Here is a 12,260-nt window from a genome sequence, read left to right on the forward strand (position 1 = left end):
AGATAAAAATAAATATCCTGATGCATGCTCGATAAAATAAAGTTTCTTTCTGATATATTTTGAGCTCTACAGTACAGTGGTGGGACCAGGTACCTTGTATAGTCTGGAGACAGTGGCACTGACAAAAAGACAAGAGAAAGAAATGGAAGTGGCATAAATGAAGACGGTGAGATTCTCCTTGAGGACTGAGATCATCAGAGGAACAGCACAGGCTGAGCAAGTGGGAGATAAAGTTAGAGAGGCCAGACTGAGAAGGTTTGCTCATGTCCAGAGGACATTTAACAGGACAGTGGGTATATTGGTAGAAGGATGTTAGAAATGCAGCTGCATGGAAAAAGATAGAAGAAGGCCAAAGAGGATGGATGCAGTTAGAGAGGACAGGTTGGAGTGAGGACAGAGTGAGATGGAGGAGGAGGACTCGCTGTGGCAACGCGTGAAGAGGGAAAAGCAAGAAGAAGAAGTTATCTTGGAAAAATCATCACTTTTGTCCAAGTTTCTTTGATCTTGAATCAATTTTTGTCACATTCTAGCAAACTTATTAGGTTACTTTAGTTTTTTTTTTAAAAAGAGAGAGAAACAAAAAACAAATGTACTTATTTAGCGCCTTTCTATCTTATTTCAAGATACTCAAAGCACTTTACACTACAATCTGAGCCTCATTTATCCATTCATACAACTCTCTACTAGATCTCTACAAAGCTAATTGAACAAATCATTCTAATGAGACTAATCAGAGCTTTATCACATTCATACACTGATGGGACACACATCAGAGGCTATGAGGGGTTCAGTGTCTTGCCCAGGGATACTTTGACATGTGACTGCTGGTGGATTTGAACCCCCAACTCTCGCATTAGAGAACGACTGCTCTAACCACTCAGCCACAGCCGCCCGAACAAAGTTCTCTGAAGAATTTATTTTCCCTCCAACTAGTCCATAAAAAGTTGTCTTGGATGAAATTGGTCCATGAGGCTAAACAGAAGTAAAGACATCTGGTTTTGACAGTCGTCTCACTCAGTCGTTCTCTTTTCTTTCACAGTTATCAGCAGATCCACTCCTGCAGCTTCACCTTTAACCGTGCGACTCACTCTGCATTCTGGTTTCTGACAGATTCCTGCATCTCAGAATTGTGTAGTAGGAAAACTACTAGAGTAAAGACTCTCTACTTGATCTAGCTCATGGTAACCTAATTCATGTTATGCTTTGCAATGAGTACCGTCAAATACATATTAATAGCCAATTTTATTTTATTTTCCATAAGCTTGTAAAAAAAAAAAATCAGTCAAAAAATATATAAGATGAAATTATCTGGTGAGCATTTAAAATACATTGTTTTTGCTTGCAATTATAAACCGTGTAATTGTGTTTATTTGTTTATGTGATTTTTTTTTTCACTTTTATTTAAGTATAACATTTAAATTTGAACCAGACAGACAGACAGACAGACAGATAAGGCTCTACGGGTGGGGGCGGGGTTAAATGGGCGGAGCTTCCTCTCAGTTGCAGACCAGCTGACAGAAGCTGCTTCTGATGGAGTTCTGAGTCTGGAGAAGATCTGGACTCAGCAGAACCTCTAAACTGGTCATCAGCCGTCATCAGTCATGAGTTTGTTCTGGGGGAGTTTGGTGTGCGCGGTGGTTCTGAGCAGAACCGCAGAACCAAGCGGAGAGTCTGCCGGTCCGGGTCCGGAACCCTTCCTGCATGTTGATGAGAGGAACTTTTCAAACCGGCTTCTCATGAGACAAGAGGCTTTTGAGAAGCAGAACCAGTCCCTGCCAGGTCAGAACCGACTCCTGTAAACATGTGTGTTTCTTCTTCTTTATTTTACGCGTAAACAAATGCAGAAATGTTCATTAAAAATGTTATTTAAGCCCAATGTTTGATTAAAGAAACAAGTATAAAAATTTAAATATATATATATATATATATATATATATATATATATATATAAAACCAGTAATGTAATATTAAACAATATTTTTGAGTTAAAATGGGCTACGTGTAAGAGCTACAACACACCATCTATACTTATATAAACTTTAGAGAAACTTGTAATTTCTCAAAACAAAAAGTAAATTTTAACTTGCCCTTTTTTTTTTAACCCTTAGACACTTCTCAAAACTAATTTTATTATAATTTCCAACTTTAACTTGTATTATAGTTCACATTGCAGGTAAAAGTGGCCCAAAACCTTCTCCCACTTAGAAATCATGGAGGGGTCTGAAATTTTCATCTTAGGTGCATGTCCACTGTGAGAGACCTAATCTAAAAAAAATAAAATCCGGAAATCACAATGTATGATTTTTAAAAATAATTTATTTGTGTGTTACTGCTGCAATAAGTATTTGAACACCTGCCAATCAGCAACAGTTCTGGTCCTCAAAGATCTGTTAGTCCGCCTCTAAAAAGTCCACGTCCACTCCACTTATTATTCTACATTAGAAGCACCTGTTTGAAGTCCTTAGCTGCATGAAGACACCTGTCCACCCCACACAACCTGTAAGACTCCAACTACTAACATGGCTGAGACCAAAGAGCTGTCCAAAGACACCAGAGACAAAACTGTAGACCTCCACAGGGCTGGAAAGATCTACGGGGCAATTGCCGAGCAGCTTGGTGAAAAAAGATCAACTGTTGGAGCAATTATTAAAAAATGGAAGAAGCTAAACTTGACCGTCAATCTCCCTCGGACTGGGGCTCTATGCAAGATCTCACCTCGTGGCGTATCAATGATCCTAAAGGTGAGGAATCAGCCCAGAATTACACGGGAGGAGCTGGTCAATGACCTGAAGAGAGCTGGCACCACTGGTTCCAAGGTTACTGTGGGTAATACACTAAGACGTCATAGTGTAAAATCATGCATGGCCCACGCGTCCAGGCCCGTCTTAAGTTTGCTCATGACCATTTGGATGATCCACAGGAGTCGTGGGAGAAAGTTCTGTGGTCAGATGAGACCAAAATAGAACTTTTTGGTCTTAATTCCACTCGCCGTGTTTGGAGGACGAAGAATGACGAGTACCATCCCAAAAACACCGTCCCTACTGTGAAGCATGGGGGTGGAAGCATCATGCTTTGGGGGTGTTTTTCTGCACATGGGACAGGACGACTGCACTGTATTGAGGAGAGGATGACCGGGGCTATGTATTGTGAGATTTTGGGGAACAACCTCCTTCCCTCAGAGCATTGAAGATGGGTCGTGGCTGGGTCTTCCAACATGACAATGACCCGAAGCACACAGCCAGGAGAACCAAGGAGTGGCTCCGTAAGAAGCTTATCAAGGTTCTGGAGTGGCCTAGCCAGGCTCCAGATCTAAACCCTATAGAAAATCTTTGGAGGGAGCTCAAACTTTGTGTTTCTCAGAGACAGCCCAGAAACCTGGTTCATCTAGAGAAGATCTGTGTGGAGGAATGGACCTGCTGCAGTAAACCTGGTGGAAAACTACAGGAAACCTTTGACCTCTGTAATTGCAAACAAAGGCTACTGTACCAAATATTAACATTGATTTTCACAGGTGTTCAAATACTTATTTGCAGCAGTAACACACAAATAAGTTATAAAAAAAAATCATACATTGTGATTTCTGGATTTTTATTTTTTTAGATTATGTCTCTGACAGTGGACATGCACCTAAGATGAAAAGTTCAGACCCCTCCATGATTTCTAATATATATATATATATAATTTTTTTTTTTTTTCTTCCAACTCGGGTATTTTTTATATGGGGTTCTAAATCAGTTCCATATCTGATGTTTTTCAAAGTGACCTCCGTCTGAACAGTCATGTCACATTCCATCTGAATTTCACGTCAGTATGCGGATCGATCAAAGTATTGAACAGAAGACCAGCTGCTTTGTCTTTTTTAAACTTTTTAGATTTGTCATTCCCTGAATCACTGAGTACATCAGCACGATACTAACGATGGCGTATCAACTTGTTGGATCGTATACTTGAGTTTGTTTCTGTTCTGTATGTCGCTCCTGTTCCGGAAGTCCAATTCTGCACCTGAGTGGACGGCAAGCAGCGAGATCAAACGCAAACACTGGACGACACAAGCATAGCAGATAATCATTTAGTCTGAAAATTTTAGCTTGTAGTTATGCTTCGTGATATCCGTTACTGTTTCACATTAATTATTATATTCTTGTATTATTCAGTCGTCTGTGTGAGGATTCGTCCAGACAGCTGATTCGATGAGTGACAAGTGATTCGAGGGAGCGGCCTCTCCATCTGCTTCTTTTCTCACACTTTTTACAAACTACAAGTTTTCAAAAGAGCAACATTTTATGATGAACTTGGTTGCAAACCTGTTTTCAACCAGCTCATTTTGTCCTTTAAACTCACTAGCCCACTGATTTATCTTACTCAGTCTGTCCCCTATTATTAAAATTAATATTATTATTTACTAAAACTGAGCTGAACACGTGCGTCCCCTCTCTCTTCAAAGCCTGGGCATCCTCTTGTTGAATTTCAGAGCAGCAGGAGGAGCTGAGAGAAGAATCAGCCGCCCTGTTCTCTTATCGAGAGATTCATGATTAATTCATGCTGACGTCGTAGGAGTGCTTTGACATCACGTGGTCTGTGTCTGCGCTATGGATTTACAAAAGCTGGCCATGTTTTTGAGCATGTTGCTGCTGCTGTCACTGGTACAAACAACAATCCCCACCCCCACACCGTCCTCCTCCTCCTCCGACCCTTCTGGTTGGGCTGCTGATGCTGCCAAGTCCTGTCCTCATAGCCATCAGTTCAGAGTAAAATCGCTCCACTCTTCTCTTAAGCTGGATGAAAAACAGAAAATTTAATAAGATTAAGAAAAACAGATGGTCTCCTTTCCCATTCTGGGATTAGGATTGTCATTGTGTTGCTTAAAGGTATTTTACCAGTGGGGAACCCTCAGGGCCTTCTACGCCTTCAGATTATACCTTAAGAATTCAGCACATGTGAAATGTTGCATTTAAATTTTTTATTTTATATAAATCAAATATTTTTAATGTTGCTTTTCTTATGTTTTGGTAATGTCTCTTATTTTCTTTAAGCTACTTAATTTGAGCAAGAAACCTTTTAGTTCATGAAAATAGTTATCCTGTGATGGACTTGCGACCCGTCCAGGGTGTACCCCGCCCCTCGCACAGTGATTGCTGGACCTGGGCACCGGCGACCCCTGTGACCCAAAATGGAAGAAAAAGCGGGTAAAAGATAATGGATGGATGGAAAATAGTTATCCAATCAGATCCTTTTTAAATTTGTGTTTCCAGGCAGAAACTTTAATTTCTTTCTCGTTTTTAGGACTTTACAATCGGATGAGAAGGCTGAGCTGAATCAAAGTTTCTACAGGATGAGTTTGTATAATAACTGATGGAAAAATAATGAGTCACAATGATGATGTAGAGCGAGTACCAAAGCTCAGGGCACCAAAACACGCTGAGCTTTCAGGAAGGCCCTGCAGCCTTTATTGTGTGACTGTTTATGAAGCATTCACACTATTGTGATCCATTTTTCTTCTATCCATTTTTTTTTTTCACATTTCTCATTTCACAGCGTTTGTGCTGTTTCAACAAATCATATATCAAAACATTCAACTCATTCAGGAGACGGGTGCTATGACTCCCGGTATTTAGGAAATTTTAGCTTTTTGAAATATTTAGTCTTTTCTACCACTTTTTCCTTCATGGAAAATGAATTGAACTCATTTCCCATCCGTCAAACCTTTAAATCAGTTTACAACCTTTTACTGTTCTTTTCACATTTTGTTCTGGTTTAACTTCTTTCAGCTTCCTTGTGCAAATTTAAACGTTTTCAGGTAATTTTAGCTCATTTCAGTTGTTTTGTGCTCCTGTCAGATTATTTCTGCTAACTACAACATTTTTGTGCTTCTTCTAACTTCTTTCTGCTGATTTCATTTCAACTTATGCTCCTTTCAGCTTATTTATGCAAGTTTCAGCTTTATCTGCTATAGCTGTTTTATGCTAGTTGTGGTGGCTTCTTTTTTTATTTGGCTAATTCCACATGTTTTGACACTCATTTCAACATTTTTCAGCCTAATTCAGCAAAATATGCTCTCTCCACTTCCTTCTGGTGATTTAAGCTGCTTTCTGCTTTGTTAGCTACTTTTCATCTGTTTTTTTTTTTTGTTTTTTTTTTCCAGATATTTTTCACTTCTTTGTGCTCATTACGGTTTAAGCCTAATTGGGCAAACATGTTCTTTCACTTTCTTCTGCTAATTTAAACTTCTTCTACTTTTTAAGCTACCTTCTTAGCATTTTTAGCTAATTTCAGCTTTTTTCAGATAAATTCAAGTTTTTCCATGTTAATTTCTGCCACTTTCAGCCTCATTAACTGTGTTATGCTAATTTCAGCTTTTTCTGCTCTTTCAGCTACTATTTAGGTCTTTTTGCGGATTTGTAGCTTTTTCAGCTAATTCCCCATTTTTTATTTTTATTTCGCTTGTTTCAGCTCCTTCCACTTACTTCTGGTGTGCTTCTTTCTGCCTTTTCAAATACTTTTGAGCTACTTTTCTGTTAAATTCAGCTTTTTAGCTGAGTTCCTATTTTTTTTTGTTTTCATTTCTACTTATTTAAACCTAATTCAGTACATATTTATTATTTCTGCTTTATTCTGCTACCTTGGGCTTGTTCTTACATTTCAGCTACATTTTAGCATGTTTATAGCTAATTTCAGCAGGTTTTCATCAAGTTCTTAAGCAATAAGCATTCACACTAGGAAATGCAATTTCTCTAATTTTATTTTATTTTATTTTTTTACTAAATGAATATTTGTGATCCATTCAATTGCAACTGGTAAATTTGAAAATACACAACTGAAATTGTAGTAGCTCTAAAAAATGGAGGTTAAATATCCCATTTAGGGTTTTATTGCTTGATAGATTTTTTTTTTTCTTCTTTCGGCTGCTCCCTTCTTCATTGGTCCCCACAGGGAACTAACTCGCACAAAGACTTGTCAAATGTTTTTACGCTGGATGCTCTTCCTGAGTCACAGCTACCACAGCCCTCTGTGTGGAGCAGAGAGCTGCATCTAGGGCGCTCGGGGGAGCAGATGGTGGGGGTTACCTTCCGATCATAGGCTCGCCTTTAACCACTGCGCCACCACTCCCCCATATTTAGGGTTATATTGTTAATTTTCAGTATTTGTTTTCTTGGTTTGTTTTATTACAGAAACAGAAAGTTCTGTGAGTTCCTGTTAAATTCCAGTGTGAATGATTGAAATGACATGTACTTGAATGCAAGAGACTGGGGGAGTCGCAGGACATGCTGGAGAGTCTTAGGACTGAACTTTTTCAGGTTATGGGTTGTCCCTGTTGGTTGGTTGGCATTTATCTTCAGGCTGTTGTTAATGACTGAAAGAAATGACGGCATAACCGTGCAGATGTTTTCGATTATGATTTACCTTCTGAGAGTTTTAATAAAATTTGTTCAGTGGTTCACGTTATAATTTTCTAATGCTACAGACAAAAAAGTAAGCGATAAATAACGGCAGCAGGTTGCATTTTATTGTCTTTACCAAAATAGCCCTGTAATGTGAAACTGGCAGCAGGTGAAAGGTTTAAATGTGTTTGTATGGACTGCAGTCAAATTTAAACAAACTGAAGTTGGTTTAGAATGACAGCAGTCCATTTTGGAGGTGGGTTCTCTCAGACTAGCTGGACCAACTGCAAAATCAACTCAAGTCTTCAATATTTATTAATGTTTCATACAAATTTCAATATTTAAACCTTTTCACTCTCATCAATTTCACATGAGCTATAATGGGAGACATCCAGGACATCCTTGTAAAAGAGATTGATGATCTCAATGGATTTCTTCCTTTGTAAAATAAAGGTATGAAAATAAAAAAAATAAACACAATTCTTCAATAAATGCTACAGCTAGCAAATAACAATAAAAAAGTAGCTTCAGAATTGGACGTAATAACTGTATAATGCAAAATAGATCATAATGAAAAAAGATATGTAATATAATTTATGGCTGCCTCAAAGGAGTCGATGGGGGAGAGGGAAGGCCCGAGAAACCATCTTATCACCAGCAAACTGATTGGTCCACTATAGGAGTGTGCTGCTTGTGGGCCTGAGTTTGTTTGTGGCTCCTCCAACTGATGAAGTCCTTTGGATGAAGGATGACGCGTCTCATCAAAAAAAAGGAAACCGTCCAGATGACGTGACTGAACTTTGTTGGATTTTTTACCTGGATTATTGAACATGAACTTTGATATGAAAAAATGTTCCCCGTATTGGAGTTGTTAAAGAAGGCAGTGATCCACGTTGTTAGCTTGTTGCTGCTCTCAGATGTACATTTTATTTCTCCATGCTGAGGTTATTCATCATATTTGTAGGTGTGATAACTCCCCCTGGAATTTGCACAAAAACCTCCTTCGTTTTCATATGTAGTGCCTGAGAATCCGATCAAAGAGTGTGTTTGTGTTTTCCTCCATCAGAGGAAACCGGCCTCATTCCAGCTCTCATGCAGGGAAGACAGGAGTCATCACAGATAAGTCCCTGTTGGACCATCTGTCTGAGCCGCCTGGTGGTCTCACAAATCTGACCAGTCAACATGTTTGTGCTTTGTCCTGTTCTCTGTAATACTTATCAGCTTTGATTAGATATTGAACGTGCAGGGCTTCATCTTCTCAACCAAAAGCCTGATTTTTAGATCTTTAGGTGTCATCTTTGGATTTATTTATCGGAGCTGTTCATTTCCTGATAACATCAGTGTGTAGTCTACACCCTCAGCACTCACTGGCCTCAGGAAGCAGGTTTTTGTTCACTTCATAAACCTCTTTGTGTTCAGGGTCAATTCGCCAAATGGAGAGATTATAGTAATCTGGCACGAAACAAGTCCACTTGAGATTTCCTGGCCTCCCCCTTTTGTTGTGTTTGACCTCAGAGATAGGACATGTATACTGAGAAGAGGGGGTTCTGAGCATCAACCAAATGTGCACGTTTGCTTCATGTTGGTGGCTAAAAATGGAAGCAATCCAAGCAATAATAACTCTATTCAAAGGAGGATGATATGAGAGGGTCTGGGTCTGGTCTTTAAGCATGGCTTTATGACTTATTACTTTTTTCTTTTACTTTTGTCAGATTTTTTTTTAGCAGGATTATGAGCATTGGAAGCAGCAGCAATCCAGCTACTGCCAATGCTCTTTTGTCACCATTTACAGAAAGATACTTGTGGTATTATGGCGAGCGAGATTGCTGCTATTCGCAGCGCTTCAGCACTTGGTTTCAGATAAAAAGTGCAATAAGTGCTTCTTCATGGCCTCTATGTAGAAAATCCCTGTAGAATTGATGATGAGCTCGCTGCCGCAGTTTAAAGCTCTCTGAATTTTACGTTACGAACCAGCAGTGATGTAGTCAAGACCACCTAACCTGAGACCGAGACAAGACCAAGACTTTTGGGGTCTTAGACCAAATCGAGACCAAGACCTCAAGTCTTGGAGCTTAATCTTTTTACAGATTATCTGTCTTATACTATACTGACACGACATAGTGACAGTTTTAACAAATATGTAATAAACTTATGTAACTTTTATAAAAATATATTTTTATAAAAGTTACAAACTGCAACTTTAAGTTTGCTTTTGAATGTATGCATCACCTTTAATAAATTTTCAAAGCTACATAACAAAAAAATCAGACATTCAGTGGTTTTTGCACAATAATTTTCATGTCATGTGACCTAATGACACAAAACTTGTTAAACTACTAGAACTGACAGATGAGGCACCCTCATATATTTCTCATTTTAAAGCATTTTCTAATTTTACATAATTTGTTTGTTCAAAAATCATGGTTTTTGCTCAATAACTAATTAGAAAATGTTTTAATATGATAAATTAATGATGGTGTCTTGTGTGTCAGGTCTATTAGAGTAGTTTAATATTAGTTTAGTGTCAGTGGGTCAAATTTTGTAAAAAAAAAAAAAAAATTTTTGTTTCTGAAAAGTGTTTGGTTCGGTAATTTGTTGACGGTCCCTAAGTGAACCAGTACGTCTCAGAGGAGGGGCAGACTGAGCGCAGCTGACTGAAATCAGACTGCCTGCTTCGGATCAAACGAGAGGAACACACCGCTGAAGCCACGGAGCTCGAATGTCCAACGTCCAACATAAAACTAACTTCAACCCGGTAGAAAATCGAGGCTCAAGCAGAGCATGAACAGTTCAGAAACAATTTGAAATGAGGGAGAGAAAAAAAAAACTTTTTATCAATTAAGGCGTGTTTTAGACTGATTATTGCTAAAGAATTTATTCTGACTCAAAGTGCAGCCGTGAACGAGGTTTTACAGCAGACCGGGCTGCTCTCCTTTCTTTCAGGTACTGCATACCAGCGCAGAATCTTTTCTGCAGTACCGGACTATAACAGCTTACTTTCACCCTGGGTGCGACGTTATGTTCTGTTGGCTGTATTGTTTTGTTGGTACAGAATCATATGCGAGTGAAAGGAGGTGGGCGTGACAGTGGTAATAAAAACATGTAACGTATTTTCTGGCATATAAGTTGCTTGGGTATATAAGTTGCATTTATTATGAGTAAACGCTGACCCGTCATGTTTATTATGTGTTTATTTAAACAAGGAAGGACGAAAGGAAAGAAGGAAACAAGGAAGAAAGTAAACAAGGAAGAAAGGAAGGAAGGAAAGCATGAAGGAAGGAAGAAAACAAGTAAGGAAGGAAGGGAACAAGGAATGAAGGAGGGAAACGAGGAAGGAAGAAAGGAAGGAAACGAGGAAGGAAGAAAGGAAGGGAACGAGGAAGAAAGGAAGGGAACAAGGAAGAAAGGAAGGGAACAAGGAAGAAAGGAATGGAACAAGGAAGGAAGGAAGAAAGGAAGGGAACAAGGAAGGAAGAAAGGAAAAAAGAGGAAGGAAGGAAGGGAACAAACAAGGAAAGAAGAAAGGAAATGAGGAAGGAAGGAAACGAAGAAGGAAGGAAATGAGGAAGGAAGGAAACGAAGAAGGAAGGAAATGAGGAAGGAAGGAAACAAAGAAGGAAGGAAATGAGGAAGGAAGGAAACAAAGAAGGAAGGAAATGAGGAAACGAGGAAGGAAGGAAGGAAACGAGGAAGGAAGGAAACGAGAAAGGAAGGAAACGAGGGAAGTAGGAAGGAAACGAGGGAACGAAGAAACAAGGAAGGAAAAAAAGAGGAAGGAAGGAAGGAAACGAGGGAACGAAGAAACAAGGAAGGAAAAAAAGAGGAAGGAAGGAAGGAAACGAGGGAACGAAGAAACAAGGAAGGAAAAAAAGAGGAAGGAAGGAAGGAAACAAGGAAGGAAGGAAACTATAAAGGAAGGAAACGAGGAAGGAAGGAAACAAGAAAGGAAGGAAATGAGGGAAGTAGGCAGGAAACGAGGGAACGAAGAAACAAGGAAGGAAACGAGAAAGGAAGGAAACGAGGGAACAAAGAAACAAGGAAGGAAACGAGAGAACTAGGAAGGAAATGACGGAATGAGGAAACAAGGAAGGAAAAGAGAAAGCGAGGAAGGAAGGAAGGGAGGAAATGAGGAAGGAAGAAAAGGAGGGAGGGAGGAAGGAAGGAATGAAAGGATGAAGGAAGGGAGGAAAGAAAGAAGGAAGGAAGGAAGAAAACAAGGAAGGAAGGGAACAAAGAAGGAGGGAAACAAGGAAGGAAACAAGAAGGGAAAGAAGGAAGTAAACAAGGAAGGAAGGAAGAAAACGAGGAAGGAAGGAAACGAGGGAACTAGAAGGAACAAGGGAACTAGGAATGAAACGAGAGAAAGAAGAAACAAGGAAGGAAACGAGGGAACGAGGAAACAAGGAAGGAAAAGAGAAAGTGAGGAAGGAAGGAAGGAAACGAGGAAGGAAGAAAAGGAGGGAGGAAGTAAGGAAGGAAAGGAGGAAGGAAGGGAGGAAAGGAGGAAGGAGGAAGGAAGGGAGGAAACGAGGACAGAAGGAAGGAAGAAAACAAAGAAGGAAGTGAACAAGGAAGTAAATAAGGAAGGAAGGAAGGAAACTAGGAAAGAAGGAAGAAAGGAAGGAAACTAGGAAAGAAGGAAGAAAGGAAGGAAATGAGGAAGGAAGGAAGAAAGGAAGAAAATGAGGAAGGAAGGAAGAAAGGAAGGAAATGAGAAAGGAAGGAAGGGAACAAACAAGGAAAGAAGAAAGGAAACGAGGAAGGAAGGAAGGGAACGAGGAAGGAATGAAACGAGGGAAGGAGGAAACGAAGGAAACGAGGGAACGAGGAAGGGAGGAAGGAAGGAAGGAAGGAAGGAAGGAAGGAAGGAAGGAAGGAAGG

At 39.6% G+C, this 12,260-nt stretch overlaps 1 protein-coding gene across 1 annotated transcript in view; it reads left to right on the plus strand.

The window, feature by feature from the left end:
• The first annotated feature begins 1,523 nt into the window (after positions 1-1,523).
• The window catches only part of LOC119419013 (protein FAM171B-like), a 35,360-nt gene continuing 24,623 nt past the window's right edge, over positions 1,524-12,260 (plus strand). Inside the window, exon 1 of the mRNA XM_037686307.1 lies at positions 1,524-1,779. Coding sequence (XP_037542235.1) covers positions 1,602-1,779 — 178 coding nt within the window. The 5' untranslated portion in view covers positions 1,524-1,601. The remainder of the gene's footprint in view (positions 1,780-12,260) is intronic.

The sequence above is a fragment of the Nematolebias whitei genome, chromosome 13, assembly GCF_014905685.2.
Source record: "Nematolebias whitei isolate Nwh7 chromosome 13, NemWhi1, whole genome shotgun sequence".
In the NCBI taxonomy this organism is placed as follows: domain Eukaryota; kingdom Metazoa; phylum Chordata; class Actinopteri; order Cyprinodontiformes; family Rivulidae; genus Nematolebias; species Nematolebias whitei.